The sequence below is a fragment of the Cetorhinus maximus genome, chromosome 21 (assembly GCF_964194155.1).
Source record: "Cetorhinus maximus chromosome 21, sCetMax3.hap1.1, whole genome shotgun sequence".
Taxonomy (NCBI): Eukaryota; Metazoa; Chordata; class Chondrichthyes; order Lamniformes; family Cetorhinidae; genus Cetorhinus; species Cetorhinus maximus.
Window position 1 is genome coordinate 5,789,176 of NC_135899.1, and position 24,787 is coordinate 5,813,962.

At 42.5% G+C, this 24,787-nt stretch overlaps 1 protein-coding gene across 1 annotated transcript in view; it reads right to left on the bottom strand.

Moving 5' to 3' along the window:
• Positions 1 to 3,979: 3,979 nt before the first annotated feature.
• LOC144695498 (uncharacterized) overlaps positions 3,980 to 24,787 on the bottom strand; it is a 198,344-nt gene continuing 177,536 nt past the window's right edge. Inside the window, 2 exon segments of the mRNA XM_078566375.1 lie at positions 3,980 to 4,198; positions 4,200 to 4,732. Coding sequence (XP_078422501.1) covers positions 4,142 to 4,198; positions 4,200 to 4,732 — 590 coding nt within the window. The 3' untranslated portion in view covers positions 3,980 to 4,141.

The following is a 24,787-nucleotide window of genomic DNA, read 5'->3' on the forward strand; positions in this document are numbered from 1 at the left end:
CACTGCATTTAAAGGCTTATGCAGAGACAAGCCAGGCTGCACCACACTAGCTTGACTTGATGTGGATGTGGGAGAGGCCCCTCCAATGAGACAACATCCCTATCGTCTCAGCCCAGAAAAGCTGGCCCAGGCTTGGGAGGAGGTTAACAACATTCTGGAGCACTAACTAATAGAGCCCAGCAGCAGTAGCTGGAGCTCCCCAGTTGTGCTGGTGTCCAAACTGGACGGCTGCACAGGGTTCTGCATTGACTATCGAAAAGTTAATGCAGTGACCAGAGCTGACTCCTACCCGATACCCCGGCTGGAAACGGCACAGATAGGGTTGGTAAAGCAGTCTTCATTATAAAGATAGATTTACTCAAGCGATACTGGCAGGTTCCCTTGACTGCCCACGTGAAGGAAATCGCCGTCTTTGTAACTCCGGATCAGTTATACCAGGGTCAGGCCATTTGGACTCTGAAATGGCCCCGTCACCATTCAAAGGCTGATGATCCAGGTAGTGGCGGCTTATCCAATTGCATACTGAGCGAGATGACCAAGATGACCTCCTAGTGTACAGTGACACCTGGGAAACTCACTTAGAGCAACTGGAAGCCCCCTTCTAAAAAGTACAGGGAGCTGACCAAGTGGTCAATCTCACAAAGTAAGTTCACTAAGGCTCAGGTGACTTATCTTCAAGGACAAGTACTGCCCAGAGCTGCAAAGGTACAAGCAGTAGCCAGGTTCCCCATTCCCACAACGAAACGGGAAATCATGAGGTTCTCGGGGATGTGTGGGTTCTACCGCAAGTTTGTCCCAAACTTCAGCACAGATTCCGGTTGGACCTTCATCTGCCTCCCATTAGCGGGATGCAAATCGGTTTCATGCCGGCCTCTGGCGAGAATTATGATCTGCCTTGGTGGGAAGGAGCATCTGATCCCGCGTCATTTTACGCCAGCATGAAACCAATTTTTGGACCTCCCACTGAATTCTGCCCCCTCACCCACCCCCCGCCCCTCCCCCCGCCACTTGCCAACACACACCGTGCGGCATGAGAGAACCCTGGGAGTTGACATTGAGTAGAGTCTGTAATTGTAAAAAACGAGTTACAGAAATGCAATGTGAATAGTTAAAGACATAGTTTCGTGTTGTTGTTAAAAAGTAGGATAGCATACCTGGGGGGAGATGTAGTATAAAGGGTTAACGTGTAGTATATAGGATTAACAGATGAGATATCGTAATGTATGACATGGATGATGATGTACCACTGACACAGGCCAGTCATGAATTAGACTCTCAAAAGTGAGATTGGAATCATGCCTAAGCTACGTGACTATTCTGTAATCTGTTTAGAAGTAGTACTAATAAACAATTGTTAAACAGACACTAAAGTATGTCTGCATCCTGTCAAAGAACCAAGTCCCACGCCTGGTGTCCAAGACAGATAAACCCAATCTCAGAACATGGTGGCAGTTCAGAACAGGTGGGAGTCAGTCAGGTGGGAAAAGCCAGTATTTGTTGCCCATCCCAGATATCTATACAGACTAATGGAGCCATTCACTGGCACAAACAGTAATTATTTAAAGTTATTTAAAGCCAGTAAACCAATCAACAGAATCGGCTCGCAACAACAGAAAGAAATGACGCTTCTCTACCACCACCAGGTGACCGCATTCGGTAATGCAGGGGAAAATAAATCTGTGGAGTCCCGATCACAGCCCGCAGGTGGCGGTGTTGCTCCATGCAAAATAGGATTTTGATGTTAAAAAAGTGTTTTTATTCAGCTACCTTCATAAACATCGATACACAGGAACCCTGGAGAGCTATCATCAGACAGTAGTGACTGAAGTCCTGACATCGTCTTTCAGGCAGTAAGTGAAGCTGAGTGATTTCATTGAGCATGGAAATAAATTCGAGGACCTGAAAGGCCACCTCCTGTTCTCACTAAATAACATAAATATTCTGAGAAAGTACTCGGTTAAAAATAAATTCAGACACAGTTTGTGGTTTTAGGTTTGTTGTTTTCCTGACAAGTAATGTTGTTGCACCAAATAACTTTATTTATACAATCTAACAATTTGATCTGTAGTAATTAAAACAAAATACTGCGGATGCTGGAAATCATTTGAAGAAGAGACGTCAACTCTTTCTCTCCCCACAGACCGGATCTGCTGGGCATTTTCCAGCACTGACTGCGTTTTATTATTTGATTTGCTGGTAAACAGAACTTGGAAACATGATGTTGCAGTATCACCAGAAGCCATTAGGTGAAGGTGCTGCACGATTTTTAAAAATCTGATTTTATTCCTGCAATACCAGTATCAGCCAGACGGTGGTGGTGTTGCGCTGTTCTGTTGAGGGGTCATTCGGACTCGAAACGTTAATTGTACCCCTCTCCGCAGATGCTGCCAGACCTGCTGAGTTTTTCCAGGTATTTTTGTTTTTGTTGTGGTGTTGCACTGTCTAATTTTCCTTTCATCCTCACATTCTAACTATCCACCAATGTCCCCAGTTATTTAACTATGAGGGAGTTCTTATCCTCTCTGCTAAAAACAAAATACTGCGGATGCTGGAAATGTGAATCTCCTCTCTGTACTCGGAATACAGGCCCAGCTTTTTGAATCCAGCTCTCCTGACACACATCAAGATCCCAAACTGGGAAATGTCACACTCCCAACCTGGGCTTTTTGAACATTGTACAGACCGGCAGTGTGGAATTTCCCAATATGGACTCGGTGTGTGACAGGAACATGGAAGTGGGAAATCCAGGCTCATGTTTATTTCCCCCCACCCCCCCTTTTTCTGATCCAATTCTCTTTCCGTTGTGAAGAAAGGTCCTGCCTGAATTGTCTGATCAGCCGATTGTTGCAGCATTTTCTGTTTTTGGTATTGCCGCCAGTCCCAGGTATCCAGCAGCAGGTGGCGGTACTGGGCTGTAAAACTTTACTGATCTTTGTACAGCTCAACATCACCATCCTCTGGCTGCAATTGACACTACAATGAACTACAAGGGAAAGTAAAACACTCTAGGCTGAATTTTCACTTCGGTCACCGGTCACAAAACAGGCGTTAGCGGATCAACCGCGTGTTTTACACCCAGCATTGCAGTAAACGTGTGATTTCTGCTCTTTAAAACCAAGATTCCCAAACTTTCCGTACCCTTGAAGAAGCTAATTTGTGTATTTGTCGTTACTCATGATGAGGTGCTGAATACCTGAGGAATCTTCTAATTTTCAGAATACAATATTAACCTGATCTTTTAATACACATGACAGTAGGAGTGATGAGAAAGGACTGATGGTGCTGTTGCTGCATGCACACATTTCCCTGAAGAATAGGAGAAAGATATTAAACAATATTTTTATCCTATTACATTTCAGGGACATTGAGCAGAGATAATGATTAGGGAACAGCTTTGAGCACCTCTGCTCTGCCTGTCAGTGTGATCCTCTCAGTTTGGAGGTGGAACATGGAACCTCAATGAGGAAAGTGTTGGAGCCATCAAGTGTAGAGATGATAGCGGCAGGGATAAGGCATTGGGTGTGAGCTAGGTGGGGGTGGAGATGGGTGATGTTCTGGAGGTAGCCATAAGTGATATGAAGGGAATTGGGGAAATGGGTGGCAGAGGAGCAGAGAGGGAAAGGGGCAGATCCTTGGATTGGTCCTTTAGGGTGTGAGGGAGGAGTGTGTCAGTATTAAACTGAGAGGGAGTGTGGAAAGAGAGTCTCAGCATGAACTCTGGGGAAAGGGTCAGCTTGAAGTGAGGGGGTTAAAGAGGGAAAAATGTAAATTCCCAATCGCCATGGAAATGCAGTATTGTCACCCTTCAATATCTGGATTTCACTCTCAGGTTTTCATGTTCTGGGTGCAGAGTGAGAAATGGAAACACAGAAGAAATCCCAGCTACAAACTGGGAAGCAGGTGAAGAGATGGAGGATGGGACTGGGTGGTTTCACTGACCGAAGCAGGGAGTAAATGAAGGAAGGAGAGAGACAAGATATTTAATTTACTCTTTATTTTAATCCTCTGACATTGATATTTGTATTGGTTTTATTTACAGTCTGATTGCGATTTTAAAATTTGGAAATTAAATGACAAATTTAGTGACAACCTGTTGTCAATGGTGGTTTCTAACCCCCAACCCCTGACCCTAATCACGGGGTCAAGTCATTGTGACATCAGGGATGATGTGACCACCCCGAGGCCCCGCCCCTTTCCGGATCCGGATCAGAACCGGAGCAGATTCTCAGAAACTGGTTTTCATCCCGAGTCCAGAAGAAAGGATAAAGTTTCTCAGTGAATTTATTCCCAGTGAAGCTGTGGAGATGGGACTTGGTGTCCGCGCTGTAAAATGAAACTGTCCCAGACTCAAAACTGAGATAAACTCCCACCTTCCCGGGGATCTGACCGACAGGGAGACGGGATCCAGGAGAGGAGTTTATATTAAACAGATCCCCAAACCGCCCAATCGTCCAGAATCCAGTCTCCGGGATCAGACTGACCCCGTCCTTCCTCTCCACAGACTCTGCGGCTACTCCCAGACTCCAGCCCCGATTCCCCTTCACCTCCACCTCCCAGTAATGTCTCCCCGATGTGAATCCCTCTGACCCCAGGGCACAGGAACAGAGCCTGTGTGTAAACCTCTTCCCGGTGTCAGGGAGACTCCTCCGGGTCCGGGTCCGTCTCAAACTCTTCAGATCCTCAGACACCTCGAGCCCGGGATTCGCTGTTTCCACATCCAGGGTCACAGAGACTGGGAGAGAAAAGCAGAGAATTAGAGACTCGCTGGGGATCGGGGGAGAGACTCACTGGGGATCGGGGGAGAGACTCACTGGGGATCGGGGGAGAGACTCGCTGGGGATCGGGGGAGAGACTCGCTGGGGATCGGGGGAGAGACTCGCTGGGGATCGGGGGAGAGACTCGCTGGGGATCGGGGGAGAGACTCGCTGGGGATCGGGGGAGAGACTCGCTGGGGATCGGGGGAGAGACTCGCTGGGGATCGGGGGAGAGACTCGCTGGGGATCGGGGGAGAGACTCACTGGGGATCGGGGGAGAGACTCGCTGGGGATCGGGGGAGAGACTCGCTGGGGATCGGGGGAGAGACTCGCTGGGTATCAGGGGAGAGACTCGCTGGGGATCGGGGGGAGAGTCACTGGGGATCGGGGGAGAGACTCATTGGGGATCGGGGAGAGAGTCACTGGGGATCGGGGACAGAGACTCACTGGGGATCGGGGACAGAGACTTACTGGGGATTTGAGGGAGAGACTCGCTGGGGAATATTGTCTCTCTGATGTCACCATTTCTGATTGGAATTCCTGTTGTTCAACATGAATAAGAGCCGCCCTGAGGGGAGGAAACGAGAATCTGACAACTGCAGAAAACACTAGGACTTCCACAGAGGGAGTTCACAGCTTCTGGAAATAGCAAACATTACACCCACCCTCCTCAGCTCTGTGGGATTGTGTGGGGATAGAAATAAGACTGGAGCCTCAATGTAAAAATAAATACTGTTCCCAGTTTAATGCATCATAAAAGGGCTTTACAATATCTGGGATTCAAACACCCACCACACTGCTGGGCAGATTACTGATTGCGAAAACTCACTCTGTAGGACTGGAGGTATGAGAGAGAGAGAGAGTGTGTGAGTGTGCATGCGTGTATGGTTATGGAAAACTATTAGGACTAAAAGGCTGACAGGTCCCCTGGACCTGAAGCCTGCATCCTAGCATTTTAAATGAAGTAGCTGCAGAGATGGTGAATGCATTGGTTGTAATCTTCCAAAATTCCCAAGATTGTGGAAAGGTCCCAGTGGATTGGAAAACTACAAATTTAACATCACCATTCGAGAAAGGAGGGTGACAGAAAGCAGGAGACTATAGGCCAGTTAGTCTAAGAGCTGTCATTGGGAAAATGCCAGAATCCATTATTAAGGAGGTAGTAGCAGGTCATTTAGAGAATTATAACACAATCAGGCAGAGTCAACATGGTTTTGTGAAAGGGAAAATGTGTTAAACAAATTTACTGGAGCGCTTTGGAGCTGTAACAAGCAGGGTGGATCAAGAGAAACCAGTTGATGTAGTATATTTGGATTGCCAAATGCAATTGATAAGGTACACAAAATTAGAGCACATGGTGCTGCGCGTGATATATTAGAATGGATAGGGGATTAGCTAACTAACATGAAATAGAGAGTCAGGATAAATGGGTCATTTTCAGGTTGGCAAACTGTAACTAATGGAGAATCACAGGGATCAGTGCCAAGGCCTGAAATATTTATGATCTACTTTAATGACTTGGATGAAGGGACTGATTATTGTTGCCAAAGTTGCTGATGATACAAAGTCTGAAAAGTGACATATGGACAGCTTGAATGTAAAAATATGGCAGATGGAGCATAATGTGGAAAATGTGAGGTCATCCTCTTTGACAGGAAGAATAGAAACGTAAAATATTATTTACATGGAGAGAGACTGCAGAATGCTGTACCACAGAGGGATCTGAGTGTCCTTGTATATGAATCAGAAAAAGTTAGCATTTGGGTATAGCAAGAAATTGAGAAGGCAAATGGAATGTTGGTCTTTACTAAAGGGGATTGAAAATATGGAAATCTTGCAACAATTCTACAGAACATTGGTGACACTGCATCTGAAGTACTGCGTAAAGTTTTGGTCTCATTACTTAATTAGGAGTATACTGATATTGGAAGCAGTTCAGAAATTATTCCTGGGATGAAGGGGTTGGCTTCTGAGGAAACCATGACAAGGGTGGGCCAATACCTTTGGAGTTTAGAAGAATCTGAGTTGAAGTTATTGGAAAGTCTAACATTCTAAGGCGATTTGAAAGGGTCGATGCTGAGAGGATGTTTCCCCTCACGGGAAAATCTAGAACCAGCTCGCAGAGTTTAAAAATAAGGGGTCTCCCATTTAAGATGGAGATGAGGAGGAATTTCTTCTGGATCAGATGCATCCCAGGATACTGATGGAAGAAAAGGTGGAAAATTGTGGATCCTCTGCCCACAATCTTCCAATCCTCCTGGGATCTAGGGGAGGTACCAGAGGACTGCAGGATTGCAAATGTTATGCACTGTTTTAAAACAGTGGAGAGGGACAAACCCGGCAATTGCAGGCCAGTCAATCCATCATCAGAGGCGGGGAAACTTGTAGAGACAATTACCTGAGAGAGAATGATTTGGCCTTTGTAAAAGTATGGTATTAAAAATAAAATAAATAAACACACAAATAAATAATAAAGTCAGTACAGATTTGATAAAGGAAAATGTCTTGATTGAGTTTTTGATGAAGTAGTGAAGAGATTTGATGAGGGGAGTGCGATCGATGTGTTTAGCAACTTACAGAAGACATTTCACAATGTCCCACATGAGACTTGTCGGCAATATTAAAACTCATGGAATTAAAGGGATTGGACATAAATTTCACTAAGAGACAGAAAGCAGAGAATAGCAGTGAACAGTTGTTTTTCAGACAGGAGGGAAGTATACAGTGGTGTTCCCCAGGAGTTGGTATTAGGATCATTGATTTTATGATATTTATGCTAATGGACTGAACTTGGGGTATTCCGGGCCCAATTTAAAAGTTTGAAGATGATAAAAAAAACCCATAAATGTAGCAAACAATGAAAAGGAAAGTAACAGACTTTAGGAAGACAGAGACAGACAGTGAAATGGCAGACACAGGGCAGATGAAATTTAACACAGAGACATGTGAAGTGATACATTTTAGTAGGAAAAATGAGAAGAGGCAACATGAACAAAGTGGTACAATTTTAAAGGAGGTGCAGGAACAAAGAGACCTGGGTATATACACTCAGGTCTTTGAAGGTGCTGGGGAACATTGGGAAGACTGTTAGTAAAACTTGGCTTTATTAATGGAGGAATAGAGTAAAAAACAAACAGGTTATCCTAAAATTTAATGAACCACTGGTTAGGCCTCAGCTGAAGCACTGTGTTCAGTTCTGGACATCACTCTTTAAGAAGGATGTCAAGTCCTTGGAGGGGGTGCAGAAAAGATTGACTAGAAGGTTCCAATAATGAGGGCCTTCAATTATGTGGACAGATGGAGAAACTGAGGTTGTTCTCCTTAACCAGAGAAGGTTAAGAGGAGATTTGATAGAAGTGCTCAAAATCATGAATGCTTTTGATAGAATAAATGATGAGAAAATGTTTCGGTGGGGAGAAGGGTTGGTAACCAGAGGACACTGATTTAAGGTGATTGACAGAAAAAGCAGAGGCAATATGAGGAAATATTTAATTTTTCACACAGCGAGTTGCTGTGATCTGGAATACACTGTTTGAAAATATAGTGGAAAAAGATTCAATAGGAACATTCCAAAGAGAATTGGATTAAGTACTTGCAGGGAAAAGTTTATAGGACTATGGGGAAAGAGAAAGGAAGTGGGATTAATTGGATAGCTCAATCAAAGAGTCAGCACAGACCCGATGGGCCGAATGATCTCCTTCTGCACTACAGCTTCCTATGGTCACAAAAATAAACATTTTTATTAAGTGTCGTGTCCTGTGTCTGTGAGTAATGTGATTTGAAATTCCTGAAAATATCATCAAAATGAACTGAACCATTGATTAGTTTCACTGTTTTACACTCATCAGTTCCTTAGCAAATTAAATATTTTTTAATATTTTAAAGTTTTAACCCTGCCTATCAGTGCCTGTAGACCTATAAAAGTGAGCTCAATATGAAGGGCCTCCTCAAACATGCACCAGGCTCATTATTCTGATCTGGGACCAAGGCCAGGTTTGTGCGTAGGGCCAATTTCCAGAACAATGATTTTCAAGCCAGAATTCAAGATGGCGGCACTCCATTTAGACAGCCCACCCCTCTAAAAGGCTGCAGCAAGTGAGAGCTCCTGGATAACATTGTGATCCAGGGCAAACACATTTACAGTAAATGTTTGTGGCTTGAAGCTCAGAGTCATTGAGCTGGAGGCTGAGCTGCAGACTCTGCGACACATTAGGGAAAGGGAAAGTTTCCTGGATGCTTTTACACCAAGAGGCAGTCACGCTACTTAGGATAGGGTCTTCTGATTTGGTCAGTGGCCAGGGACAGGAGGGTGTGACTGTGAGTGAGGCAGGTGAGGGAACCCAGAAGGCAAGAATGTAGGAGTGTGAGCCTCTGCATTTGTCCAATCGGTTTGAGGTTCTCTCGCTTGTCTGGATGAGAGTGGGGGCTTCAGGGTAGATGAGCAAACTGACCTTGGCACCGTGGTACAGGAAGCCATTCAAGTGGGGGGACCAAAAAGGAATGTAGTGGTAGTAGGGGACAGTATAGCAGGGGGGTTTAAAACTGTTCTCTGTAGCAAAGAGCAAGAGTCCAGACAGCTTTGTTGCTACCTGGTGCCGGGGTTCGAGGCATCTGCTCAGGGCTGGAGAGGAATGTCTTTTGGAGAGGAACTTGCAGTGGGAGGGGGAGGATCCAGTGGTCATGGTCCATGTAGGTACCAACGACATAGGTAGGATGAGGAAGGAGGCACTGCATAGTCAACATGATGAGCTAGGTACTAAATTAAGAAGCAGAACTTCAAGGGTAATAATTTCTGGGTTATTACCTGAGCCACGTCCAATTTGGCATAAGACACATAAGGATAGAGAAATGATTGCGTGGCTCAAAGGCTGGTAAGGGAGAAACAAAAACAAAAATACCTGGAAAAACACAGCAGGTCTGACAGCATCTGCGGAGAGGAATACAATTAACGTTTCGAGTCTGTATGACTCTTCACCAGAACTAAGGAAAAATAGAAAAGAGGTGAAATGTAAGCTGGTTTAAGTGGGGGGTGGGACAGGTAGAGCTGGATTGAAGGCCAGTGATAGGTGGAGATTGCCAAAAGATGTCATAGACAAAAGGACAAAGGGGTGTTGACGGTGGTGTTATTAGCTAAGACATGTGCTCACGGTGACATTAAGGGTAGAAAGCAGGACAAGCAAGGGACAGGTAGGCCTAGTGGGGGTGGGGTGGGGGGAAGGGAACGAAATAGGCGAAAAGGTAGAGATAAAACAATGGATGGAAATACATTTAAAAATAATGGAAATAGGTGGGAAAAGAAAACTATATATATCAATTATTGGAAAAAGGGGGATCAGAAAGAGGGTTGGCGATGGAGGAGAGAGTTCATGATCTAAAGTTGTTGAACTCAATATTCAGTCCGGAAGGTTATAAAGTGCCTAGTCAGAAGATGAGGTGCTGTTCCTCCAGTTTGTGTTGAGCATCACTGGAACATTGCAGCAGGCCAAGGACGGACATGTGGGCATGAGAGCAGGGTGGAGTGTTGAAATGGAAAGCGACAGGGAGGTCAGGGTCATGCTTGCCAACAGACTGAAGGTGTTTTGCAAAGAGGTCAACCAGTCTGCGTTTGGTCTCTCCAGTGTAGAGGAAACCGCATTGGGAGCAGCAAATGCAGTAGACTAAATTGAGGGAAGTGCAAGTGAAATGCTGCTTCACTTGAAAGGAGTGTTTGGGCCCTTAGACGGTGAGGAGGGGGGAAGTAAAGGGGCAGGAGTTGCACCTTCTGCGGTTGCATGGGAAGGTGCCATGGGAAGGGGTTGAGGTGTAGGGGGTGATGGAGGAGTGGACCAGGGTGTCCCGGAGGGAACGATCCCTGCGGAATGCAGCCGGTGGGGTGAAGGGAAGATGTGTTTGGTGGTGGCATCATGCTGGAGTTGCCAGAAATGATGGAGGATGATCTTTTGAATGGGGAGGCTGGTGGGGTGATAAGTGAGGACAAGGGGGACCCTATCATGGTTCTGGGAGGGAGAGGAAGGTGTGACGGCCGAAGCGCAGGAGATGGGCCGGAAACGATTGAGGGCCCTGTCAACCACCGTGGGTGGAAAACCTCGGTTAAGGAAGAAGGAGGACATGTCAGAGGAACTGTTTTTGAAAGTGTCATCATCAGAACAGATGCGATGGAGGCGAAGGAACTGAGAGAATGGGATGGAGTCCTTACAGGAAGCGGGCTGTGAGGAGCTGTAGTCGAGGTAGCTGTGGGAGTCGGTAGGCTTGTAATGGATATTGGTAGACAGTCTATCACCAGAAATTGAGACAGAGAGGTCAAGGAAGGGAAGGGAAGTGTCAGAGATGAACCATGTGAAAATGATGTAGGGGTGGAAATTGGAAGCAAAATTAATAAATTTTTCCAGGTCCAGACGAGAGCATGAAGCGGCACCGAAGTAATCATCAATGTACCAGAGAAAGAGTTGTGGGAGGGGGCCGGAGTAGCACTGGAACAAAGAATGTTCCACATACCCCATAAAGAGACAGGTATAACTGGGGCCCATGCGGGTACCCATACCCTTTTATTTGGACGAAGTGAGAGGAGTTAAAGGAGAAATTGTTCAGTGAGAGAACAAGTTCAGCCAGACGGAGGAGAGTAGTGGTGGATGGGGATTGTTCGGGCCTCTATTAGAGGAAGAAGTGGAGAGCCCTCAGGTCATCCCAGTGGGGAGTGGAGGTGTAGAGGGATTGGTCGTACATGGTGAAGAGGAGGTGGTTGGGGCCAGGTAACTGGAAATTGTTGATATGATGTATGGTGTCAGAGAAATCGTGGATGTACGTGGGAAATGACTGGACAAGGGGAGAGAGAATGGAGTCAAGATAGCAAGAAATGAGTTCCATGGGGCAGGAACCGGCTGATACGATTGGTTTGCCGGGACGGTCCTGTTTGTGTATTTTGGGTAGGGGGTAGAAGCAGGCCATCCGAGGTTGAGAGACTATGAGGTTGGAAGCCGTGGAGGGAAGATCTCCAGAGGAGATGAGGTCAGTGACAGTCCTAGAAACAATGGCTTGATGTTCGGTGGTGAGGTCATGGTCCAGGGGGAGGTAAGAGGAAGTGTCTGCGAGGTGACGCTCAGCCTCTGTGAGGTAGAGGTCAGTGTGCCAAACAACAACAGCACCACCCTTGTCAGCAGGTTTGATGACAATGTCAGGGCTGGACCTGAGAGAACGGAGTGTGGCAAGTTCAGAGAGAGACTGGTTAGAGTGGGTGAGAGGAGCAGAGAAATTGAGATGACTGATGTCACGCCGACAGTTCTCAATGAAAAGATCAAGAGCAGATAAGAATCCAGACGGAGGGGTCCAGATGGAGTGAGAATATTGGAGGCGGGTAAAAGGGTAAAAAGGTAAAAGGTAAGGGGAAAGTGGGTTCCGGTTTGTGGGGCACTGGCACCACTATTGGGAAAGTGGGATTTGTACCATTGGAACGGTCTACACCTGAACTGTGCTGGGGTTGGTGTCCTCACGAGCCGCCTAAATTAGGAAGTAGAGAGGGTTTTAAACTGAACAGTGGGGTCAAGGGATCAAATTTGGGAAGATGTGGTAAACCAAAGAGTAGAGACAAGGCAAGAGAGAAAGGTATTAACATGGGGAATGATAAACAGACTGTGACGAGAACGGTCAGAGAGTACAAATCCAAGAGTAGATCTGCCGACAAGGCTAGATGCTACAAAAATAATAAAAGGACAAAACTAAAGGCTCTGCATCTAAACGCACGTAGCATTTGAAATGAAACAGATGAACTGATAGCGCAAATAGAAATAAATAAGTACGATCTGTTGCCATTACAGAGACAGGCTACAGGATGACATAGATTGGGACCTGGATATTGAAGGATATGTGACATTTTGAAAGGACAGGAAGTTAGGAAAAGGTGGAGGGGTGGCTCTGTTAATTAATGATAGTATTAGCACATTAAAGAGGGATGACCTAAGTTCAGGAAACCAGGATGTAGAAGAGGTTTGGGTTGAGTTGAAGAATGATAAAGGCAAGAAATCATTTGCGGGAGTGATGCACAGGCCCCCTAATTGTAACTACATGGTAGGGCAGAGTATAAAAGAAGGGAGCTTGCTAGAAAAGTAAGGCGATAAACATGGGGGATTTCAATCTATATACAGACTGGAAAAATTAGATGGGCAAAGGCAGCATAGATGAGGAGTTCATAGAATGTTTTCTGGATAGTTTCCTAGAACAGCATGTTCTGGAGCCAACTAGAAAGCAGGCTATACTAGACCTTGTACTGAGTGACGAGGTAAGATTAATTGGTAACCTCCTAGTAAAGACACCCCTAGGTTACAGTGAACATAATATGGCTGAATTTTACATTCATTTTGAGGGAGAAATGAGACCGTCCAAGACTAGCATTTTAAACTTAAATAAGGGCAATTATGAGGGCATGAAACCAGAGCTAGCTAAAGTGAACTGGCAAATGAGGTTAAGGGATAGGTAACAGAGGTTCAGCGGCAGACATTTAAAGGGATATTTCAGAATACACAGAGTATACACATTCCAATGAGAAAGAAAAATCCCAAGGGGAGGGCCCACCATCCGTGGTTAACTTAAAAAAGTTAAAGACTAGTCAAACTTGAAAAAAAAGCATATAATTATGCAAAGACGGGTAACAGGTCAGAAGATTGGAAACAATATAAAGGACAGCAAAGAATGACAAAAAGATTAATAAGGAGGGAAAATTAGAGTATGAGAGAAAGCTAGCTAGTAATATAAAGATAGATAGCAAGAGTTTCTATAGATATTTAAATAAGAAGATTTAACAAATTGAGCGTTGGTCCTTTGGAGACTGGGTCTGGGGACCTGATAATGGAAAATAGGGAGATGGTGGATGTATTGAACAGGTATTTTGCTTCAGGCTTCACTATAGAGGACACAAGTAACATCCCGGAAGTAGTTGTAAATCAGGAAATGGAAGGGAGGGAGGAACTCGGGAAAATTATAATCACTAGGGAAGTGGTATTGCGCAAACTGTTGGGGCTGCGGGCTGACAAATCCCCAGGTCTGGATGGACTTCACCCTAAGGTATTGAAAGAAGTGGCTAGTGAGATAGTTGATGCACTGGTTCATTTTTCCAAAATTCCCTAGATTTGGGGAAGGTTCCATTAGATTGGAAAATAGCAAATATAACTCCTTTATTCAAAAAGGGAGATGACAGAAAACAGGAAACTATAGGCCAATTAGCCTAACATCTGTCTTGGGAAAAATGTTAGAAGCTATTATTAAAGATGTTATAGCAGGGCAATTAGGAAAATTCAAGGCAATCAGGCAGAGTCAAGATGGTTTTGTAAAAAGATCAAGTTTAACCAATTTATTGGACTTCTTTGAAGGAGTCACATGTGTTGTGGATAAAGGGGAACCGGTGGCTGTACTGTACTTAAATTTCCAGAAGATATTTGATAAAGTGCCACATCAAAGGTTACTGCAGAAAATAAAAGTGTAGGGATAACATATTAGCATGGATAGAAGATTGACAAGTTAACAGGAAGCAGAGAGTTGGCATAAGTGGGTATTTTTCTAGTTGGCAGAATGTGATGAGTGGTGTGCCACAGGGATCAGTGCTGGGGCCTCACCTTTTTACAATTTATATAAATTACTTTGATGAAGGGACCAAAGGAATGGTTGCAAAATCTGCTGACGACACAAAGATAGGTAGGAAAGTAAATTGTGAAAAGGACACAAGGAGGTCACAACGTGACATAGAAAAGATAAGTGAGTGGGTAAAGAGCTGGCAAATGGAGTATAATGTGGAAAATGTGAAATCGTTCATTTTGGCAGGAAGAATAAAAAAGAAGCTTATTATCTCAATTGTGAGAGATTGCAGAGCTCTGAGATTCAGAGGGATCTGGTGTCCTAGTGCATGAATCACAAAAGGTTAGTATGCAGGTACAGCAGGTAATTAGGAAAGCTAATAGAATGTTATCATTTATCATGAGGGGAATTGAATACAAAAGTAGGGAGGTTATGCTTCAGTTGTACAGGGCATTAGTGAGTCCACATCTGGAGTATTGTGTACAGTACTGGTCTCCTTATTTAAAGAAAGATGTAAATGCATTCGAAGCAGTTCAGAGAAGGTTTACTAGACTAATACCAGGAATGGGCGGGTTGTCTTATGAGGAAAAGCTGGACAGATTAGATTTGTATCCACTGGAATTTAAAAGAGTAATAGGCAACCTAATTGAAACCTTTAAGATCCTGAGGGGTCTTGACAGGATAGACGTGGAGAGGATGTTTCCTCTTGTGGAAGAATCTAGAACTAGGAGTCACTATTTAAAAGTAAGGGATCACCCATTTAAAACAGAGATGAGGAGAATTTTTTCCTCTCAGAGGGTTGATAGTCCTTAGAACTCTCTCCCTCAAAAGACATTGGAAGCAGAGTCTTTGTAAATTTTTAGGCAGAGTTAGATAGATTACTGATTAACAAGGGGGTAAAAGGTTATTGGGGGAAGTCAGGAATGTGGGGTTGAGGTTAAATTCAGATCAACCATAATCTTATCGAATGGCGGAACAGGCTCGAGGAGCCATGTGGCCGACTCCTACTCCTAATTCATATGTCATCATGTATACAGCCCATGAACAAAATTATATCAATGAATCGTAACAAAAATATTCAGGCAAAACAAGTAATGAGTGACATAAAAGGATAGACAGAAGCAGCATTTCTACCTGAGACCCTCCTCACCGCCCTCAGAACACACCCAGTTTATGAGTGAGTGGGTGGGACAAATGTTGATCACCTCCTGCTCAGCCAAGAGCAGAGGATAGTCACACTAATCAATAGGAACTTTCCAATTACTCTGCACATCACATTCCTGGAGAAGGAGGCTGCTCCATCCTCATGAAATGTGAACAACAGAACATAAAATGAAACTTCAGTTCTGTGCCCTGAATGAGGATTCCCCACATTCCACACATCAGCATTCCTCACACTCACCCCATGTAATAGCAGCACAGTAACCATGAGTGGAGACCTAAACTGTGCTCTTCACTCCCAACAGGACAAGCTCCCAGTGGACACAGGACATTAGGACAAGCAGCTGGAGCAATCTGGGGAAAGTAATCTAATTTTAACCCACGTAACCAAGCATGAAGACAGCATCAGGTAACTGAGTGCAGTTAGTCACAGAATGTGAGATGGGAATTTGGTAAGTGAGGGAATTCAGTAAGTAGCTACTTTCACTTTGAGTTTAAAAGAGTGTGGAGAGCGGCAGACCTGTTTAAAAGAGTTAGTGACCTCAGTTTGTGTCCTGGCCAGGTTCTGAAGAAAATCAAGTGTGATATCACAGGAAAACATGTAAGTGATTGGTTGGTGAGTATATTTCTCACTTGCCTTTCGAAACTCGTAATTTATTAGTGAGTGTAAGGTTTCATTAGTATTAGTAAGGGTTACAAGCAGTAGTAAAGAATTTACCAATTAAAATCAAGAAAACAATAATAAATTAATGAACATTTAATAAAGATGGCAGGGCAGTTGATTGTTGCAACTGCAGAATGTGGGATTTCCTGGACACCAGTGTGATCCAAGACAAACACATCTGTCTTAAGTGTTTGCGGCTGAGGAGCTTCAACACAGCTGCAAGCTGAGCTGCAAACACTGCGATGCATCAGGGAGGGGAACAGTTAACTGGACACTTTGTTTCAGGAGGCAATCACACCTCTTGAGATAGGGTCTCCTGACTTGGTCAGTGGTCAGGGCCAAGAGGGTGTGATTGTGAGTGAGGCAGGTAAGGAGATCAAGAAGGCAGAAGTGGAGGAGCCTCAGCCCTTGCAATTGTCCAACAGGTTCGAGGTTCTTGAAGCTTGTGGGGATGAAAGCGAGAGCTTCAGGGTGGATGAGTGAACAGACCATGGCACCATAGTACAGGAATTTATTCAAGTGGGCAGAGTTAATATGAATATAAGTATATTAGGGGACAGTATATTCAGGGAGATTGACATAGTTCTCTGCAGCCGAGAGCAAGAGTCCAGAAGGCTGTGTTGCGTGGCTGGTGCCAGGGTTCGGGATAGATTTTCAGGGCTGGAAAGAACTTGCAGTGGGAGGGGAAGGATCCAATTATCGTGGTCCATGTAGGTACCAATGACATAGCCAGGGCTGAGGAGAGGTTCTGTTTAGGGAATACGAGCATGTAAGGGCTAAATTCAAAAGCAGAACCTTAAAGGTGATATGACCTGAGCCATGAGCAAATTGACATAGAGTAAATAAGATTAGAGAGTTAAATTCATGTGACAAATGGGTTTCGATCCATGGAGCACTGACACCAGTGCTGGGGAAAGTGGAAACAGTAGCATTGGGATGGTCTTCACCTGAACCATGATGGCACCAGGGTTCTGGCAAGTTGTATAACTATGGTGTTAGAAGGTTTTAAACTAAATTGTGAGGGCAAGGGATCAAGTGGTGGGAGATGTGATAAATTGAGGAGAGAGGACAAAGCAAGAGAACAGCATATCAATAAGGGTAATGATAATCTAAGCATGGCAGGAAGGAGCCAGAGCATAAAAAATTAAGAGTGCACCAGCAGGTAAGGATAGAGGTTATGAAAAAAGCTGAAAAGTGCAACTAAAGGCTCTGTATCTGAATGTGCATAGCATTCATAACAAAACAAACAAATTGACAGCTCAAATAAAAAATTAAAATGTATGATCTGATAGCCATTACAGAGACATGGTTGCAAGTTGACAAAGCTAGGGACCTGCCTATTCAAGGGTACATGACATTTTGGAAGAACAGGAAGCTAGGAAAAGGTGGAGGGGTACCTCTGTTAATTAAGGATACCATTTGTACATTAGAGAGGTGACCTTAGTTCAAAAGATCAAGATGTAGAATTAGTTTGAGTAGAGCAAGGCAAAGCAAATGTAGGAAGTCACTTGTGGGAGTGGTTTATAAGCTAACCACACTATAGGACAGGATATATAGGAGGAAATAATGGGGACTTGTGAGAAAGGTACGGCAATAATCATGAATGATTTTAAATTACTTATCAGTTTGACAAAGTAGATTGGCAAAGGCAGCGTGGAAGATACATACAAACTCGGAGCAGTAGGCCACTCAGCCCCTCAAACCTGCTCTGCCATTCAATGAGATAATGGCTGATCTGATTGAAACCTCAACTCCACATTCCCACCCATCCCCGATAACCTTTCATCCCCTTGCTTATCAATAATCTATCTAGCTCTGCCTTAAAAATATTCAAATATTCTGCTTTCACTGCCTTTTGAGGAAGACAGTTCCAAAGACTCACAATCCTCTGAGAGAAAAATAATTCACCTCATCTCTGTTTTAAATGGGTGACCCCTTAATTTTAAACAGTGGCCCCTCGTGCTCGATTCTTCCAAAACAGGAAACATCCTTTCCACACTGACCCCGTCAAAACCCCTCAGGATCTTATATGTTTCAATCATTTCACCTTTTACTCTTCTAAACACCACTTTTAGATACAAGCATAGCCTGTCAAACCTTCCCTCAAAGACAACCTGCCCATTCCAGGTATGAGCCTATTAAACCTTCTCTGAACTGCTTCCAACACATTTAGATCCTTTGTTAAATAAGAAGACCAAAGCTGTACACAGTTCTTTAGATGTGATCTCACCAATGCCCTGTATAACCTCCCTACTTTTGTATTCAATTCCCCTCACAACAAACAATAACATTCTATTACCCTTCCTAATTATTTGCTGTACTTGCAGACTCATCTTTTGCAATTCATGCACTAGGACCCCTAGATCCCTCTGCATCTCAGAGCTCTTCAATCTTTCACCATTTAGATAATATGCTTACTTTTTATTTTTCCTGCCAAAATGGACAATTTCACACTTTGCTGCATTATCCTGCATTTTTCAGGTCTTTGTCCACTCACTTAACTTGTATATTTGTGTATATTTTTATTCTTCTGTGTTTATGAATATATTTTGGTAAGGGTAAGCTATGGCTGTGTGTGTCCAAGGTTAATCAAAGGAGAGGTTGTTGGAGTCAGATTGTCTGTAGAGTCTAAGTGATAGCAGACTAAAGGTGCCACCTTCTTATGGTGGGTCTTAATTTACAAGGAATTGGAGTAGATTTCATATTCTCATTTTGGGGGCGATACAAGTATGTGGAGGATACTGAACTCAGTAGTTTTTTGTTGAAGGGTATTAAAGTGGATGGATTTCAAAATGGCTTTAGCAGTTGCTAAGACTTTCCTCAAGGAAGACAGTATAACCATGGACAGTTTGAAACCTCTGACAAAGCTTCAATTAAGAGACTTAGCACGTGCATTAGAGATAAAGTTAGAGGCAAAGATGCGTAAAGGTGAAGTGGTTGAAATCATTGCCCAGCATTTGGAATTTAAAGCTGTGAAACCTGAGAGTGGTGGATCAGAGCTAGAATTAGCTCGAGTTCAGTTGCGAATGAAAGAGCTTGAGCAAAAGGAAAGAATGAGAATGAAGGAGCTAGAGTTGGGAAAAGAGGAAAGACTGAAATGCTAAGAAATGGAATTTGAAAAGTTTGAAAATCGATTTTTTAAAAATATTTTTGGGAATATGGTGGCATTCTATAAAGAAAGCTTTGAGTGTGTGTGTAATTAAACTGGGAGAAGGTTAGTAAAGACAGCTTGCCTGTGGGAGCAGAGAAATGAAAGAGGAAGGTACCAGATGCATGCATTTGTAATGAGAGGCCACAGTGAAGTTGAATATCCGAGTAAATAGGTAGGATTTGAAATTTGCATTATAAGATAAGTGGGAACTTGACTTTTCAGCTGTTAAATTCCAAAGGGAATTTAGAAGTGACAAGGGACTTTTGCAACTTCCAAATGTTTCATAAGTAAACAAAGAAAGGTTATTAAGTTTCATTTTACCTGAAAGTGGAGGCAATAGGAAAACATGAAAGACTTTTATATTTTGGAAAAATTGATTTCAGACGTGCTTAGAAGAATGGAATCTAAGATTAAAATGGAAAAGTATATGTAAGGAAAGATGTTGAGTTGAGTTGTGTTGGCTCTGTGGGGGAGTTGTCCTGAGACCAGCTTTGTGCTGAGAAAAGTTGTGACTTTGAAGCAGCCATCCAGTTTCAAGCCAGAAAAGTCTCTGTTTTCTGGATGCAGTCTGTTTCTGAACTTCCTTTGGTTCCACAGCAGATGGAAGAGAATGAGAAGTCATGTGGTATATTTTATTAAAGTAGCAGCAGTTTTTACTTAGGGTAATATTACTGGATTTTTATGGTTAAAATCCATAAGGGAGCTGTTACCAAGTAGTTTACTTGTATGTTCTGACCAGTCAGTTTTCTGGGGGAATGTTTTATAAGGCTAATTTAACTGTGTCGTTTTAATATTGTGTGCACAAATTTTTTATTCTTCTTGTTAATAGATCTTTTAATTTTATAATCCTGGGAATCTATGCTTCTGGGATTGATAGTTTCCTCCTCATTTGTAAAATATAAAGTAGAAATTATGATCAGTAAGACAAGATTCCCTCTGGGATTTGCCTTGCTCAGTGAATAACATCAACTGCAGTTGTAACAAAGGGAAAAATGGAAAAGGAAAAAAAGAGAAAGAGAGAAAAAGCATTAGTTAGCTGAAGATAATCTTAAATTAAAGAGTGAAAGAAAGGATGGTGAATCAGGAAATGAATCTAATTCTGCTGAGAATTTTGATTTGATGAAGAATCTTTGTTTAGTGCCTAAATTTGAAGAAGATGGAGTTGAGAAATATTTCATCTCATTTGAAAAAGTAGCTGTGAAATTAAAGTGGCCAAAAAATGCTTGGACTTTAATGTTACAAAGTGTTTTGACAGGCGATGTGATGAATGTGGATATGAGTTTATCTGTGAACCAGTCGGGGGATTATGAAGTTATTAAGAAGGCCATACTCAATGCTTATGAGTTAGTTCCTGAAGCATATCAGTTAGAGTTTAGGACTCTGAGGTCACAGCCTAATCAGACTTTTGTGGAGTTTGCAAGGGAAAAGGAAGTGCTGTGGGATCAATGGTTTCGTTCTTTGAAGTTGGAACAAAGTTTTTATAATGTAAGAGAGATGATAATTCGAGAGGAGTTTTGAAGTAATGTTCCATGGAGCATCAACATTTATTTAGATGAAAGACAAATTAATAAGATCAGAGAAGCAACTGTCTTATTATATTATATTGTCAGCAAGGGAATTGGGGTTATAGAAAGCCTAGTGATAGATATAGTGCTAGTAGTAAAGAGCAGACTGAAGGACTCTAGTATACTAAAGGTGGAAAAGTAGAATTGAAAGGTGAAAAGAAGAAAATAATTTGTTACCATTACAATAAGATTGGACATACAAGGTCAAATTGCTGGAAATTAAATGGGAAGCTAATTGCAGTGATAGGAACTCAGAAGGACTCTGTAAAAAAAAATGCTTTGGGTTCTGAGTCCCAAGTTAGAGACAAACCAATTGCATTCGTACATGTGCAAAGGAAGAAGTCAGAATTAGCCAGAGAGGTAGGAATGTGTTTCCAACCTGAAGGATCCAGAATTAAAAGAGCTGTATCAGACAGCTTATTCTGAAACTTGGGCAGAACATATTCCAGAGTTTTATTACCTCAAGGACAATGTACTAATGAGGAAATGGAAACTGGCTCAAGTCCCTGCAAATGAGAAGTGGGCCGCAGTCCACCAGGTAGTAATTCTATCTGGATATTGGAATGAAATTTTAAGGGTGGCTCATGAAATCCCAATGGCTGGACATTTGGGAGTTCAGAAAACCCAAACTAAAATACAAAAACATTTCTATTGGCCTGGACTACATAAAAATGTAGTTAAATTCTGTCAGACATGCCACGTGGTAGGATAACCTCAAGCAGTAATTATACCTGCACCTTTAATTACAATTCTAGCATTTGAGGAACGTTTTAACAGGGTCCTGAATGACTGAATAGGACTCCTCCCTAAGGAAGTAATAAGCAGTCTGGAGATAAAGCAATTCAGGTGGTCTGCTTATCACCCTGAATCTCAAGCTGCTTTGGAAAGGCGACATCAAATTTTAAAAACCATGATTAGAGCTTATGGTCAAGAATATCCTCATGATTGGGATCAGGGGATTCAATTATTTTTGCTTGCTATTAGGGGTATGCCCCTAATGAGTCAACAGGGCTCAATCCTTTTAATTGATTTATGGTCACAAAGTAAGGTGTCAGGAAGAGACATTAATGTCTATAATGTTATTGGAATTTTCTTTTTAAATAGAGATTTAGTCTGTGTGTGTTAATTGAATTAAAGCCAGCTGGTCTGGGTGTTTTGATGTATCGTAGTTTTGAGATGTGAACAGAGGTGGAGGGTATATTTGCATTTTGTTGAAGAGAGCATTCAAGAGTGGGAGTGAAATCTTGCACCTAGCTAGGAGACACCAAGCAATATTGATATTACTAATAAAATTGGTACTATGAAAGGGGTTTTACTGTTAGAAGAGGTGGAGTTCAAAGGGCCTGGTGATACAATGAGAATTTGCATTCAAAGGGAAGGCTAGGTATAACCTGAGAGGAGTTTGTGTGTGTAGGTCAGAGGCATGTAAGATCTAAGCCTGTAAGTTTACAGCTGTCTGCAAAGGGACCAAATTGAAAGGAACCTCATTCTGAATTCGTACGGTGAAAATGCTTTGTCTGGTGTCTGGTTAAGTCTATTGGTTATCGTTGCCTTAGTGGAGATAATTTGGGAATTTGTTAAAAGTTAAGATAGTAGTAATTGGTAGCCATGTGTATGTGTTTAATTTGTTGTAAATTAATAAATGTCTCATTTAGTTTGATATAAAAACCTCTCGAGAACTGGTGATCTTATTCCTGAATTTAGAACTGCAACTCAAAGCATACCAATTGAAAATATAGGTTATGGCAGTTGTTTAAAATTTCCTTCTGGGGTTTAAAATTGTTATTTATCAACTTTATCAACTGTTGTGTCATAACAAAGGGTTAGAATTTAAATGTAATATTAAGTTACCTTCCAGAGAATTGTCAAAGTGACTTACAAAAGCTGTTACAGTCACATAAGTCAATTTGTGGGAATAGGCCAGGGAGAACAACTTTAGCTACATTTAAATTCTTAAGTACTTACTCATTTTCCAATTTAGTCAGAGGGATCAATTTCAGAATATAAATTTTTGTTCTGTCCTCTGAAAATACTAACAAAATCCCTTGTCTTCCTTCCGCTTTAACTACAGTCAGTAGCATTTCCTTCAGTCTAATGTGGGGGATTCAGTTTCAATAAGGCAACACCCATATAGATTAAATCCAGTGAAATTAGCTCAAGATCACAAGAAATTAAATTTATGCTTCAAAATGACATAATAAAACCCAGTCACTGTAATTGGAGTTCACCTATTGCAATGGTACCAAAACCAGATGGACCGCAGTGACTGTGTATTGATTACCACAAAGTGAATGCAAAAGCAAAGACGGATTCGTGTCCTATTCCAAGACTAAAAGATTTGGACAGTCAGCGTTTATCACAAAACTTGACTTGCTTTGAGGATACTGGCAGGTTCCATTATCAGAAAGGGCAAAAGACATGTCAACTTTTGTGACCCTGGATGGTCTGTATCAATGTAAGGCGATATCTTTTGGTATGAAAAATACCCCAGCCACATTTCAAAGACTGATAAACAGGGTGATGGAAAAACTGAGCATTTGCACAGTCTATATTGATGATTTGGTGGTGTTCACTCAGACTTGGGAAGGACACCTATAGCATTTTAAGGAACTATTTGACCAGCCGCAAGAGGCTAATTTGTTATAAATTTGGATAAGAGTGAATTTGCAAAGGCAAAAGTCAAGTATTAAGTCCACGCTGTTGGTCATGGCCAAGTAGCCTGACAGGATGCAAAAGTAAAAGCTATTGTGGAGTTCCCGGTGCCTAAAACAAAATAGGAAGTTTTGTGATTTATTGGCATGAATGGATTTTATTGAAAATTTGTGCCAAATTTCAGCAGTGTAGTTGCTCCACTAACTGATTTGTTAAAGAAGATCAGAAGGTTCAAATGATCACTAGAATGTCAGACTGCATTTGACAGCTTAAAAGCTATACTGAATACTAGTGAAGCTCAACGCAAACTGGAGCAACAGCACATCATCTTCCGACTAGACACTTTACAGCCTTCAGGACTGAATACTGAGTTCAACAATTTTAGATCATGAACTCTCTACTCCATCCCCACCCCCTTTCCGATCCCCTTTTTTTCCAATAATTTATATAGATTTTTCTTTTCCCACCTATTTCCATGATTTTTAAATGTATTCCCATCCATTGTTTTATCTCTACATTTTAGCCTATTTCGATCCCGTCTCCCCCCAAATCACCCTCCCCCCCCAACTAGGGCTATCTGTACCTTGCTTGTCCTGCCTTCTACCCTTAATGTCACCTATTAGCACATTCCTTAGATAATATCACCACCTTCAACAACTCTTTGTTCTTTTGTCTATGACATCTTTTGGTTATCTCCACCTATCACTGGCCCTCTATCCAGCTCTACTTGTCTCAACCCCCCTTAAACCAGCTTATATTTCACTTCTTTTCTAATTTTCCTTAGTTCCGTTGAAGAGTTATATGTTATATGGACTCGAAACGTTAACTGTGTTCCTCTCCGCGGATGCTGTCAGACCTGCTGAGTTTTTCCAGGTATTTTTATTTTTGTTTAAAATGGCTGTTGATAATCGTGACGTAGGAGTTGGTGCTGTTTTGCTGCAGGAAGACGGAATGAAAATTGAGACACCAGTGAGTTGTTTTTCACAAAAGTTGAATGTACATCAAAAGTAATATTCAACTGTGGAAAAGGAGACTTTAAATTTGGTTCTGGCTCTGTGACATTTTGAAGTGTTTGTTGCAAGCATCTCTGCAGAGATGATTGTATATCCTGACAATGACCCCTTGAAATTTCTGGAGAAATTTCAGGATAAAAACGCCAGACTGTTCTGATGGAGTTTATTATCACAACCATTCAATTTGAAAATGATACATGTGTTGGATGGGAGATTATCACTGTGGATGTGTTATCAAGAGCTTAAATTCAAAAGGACTTGCATTT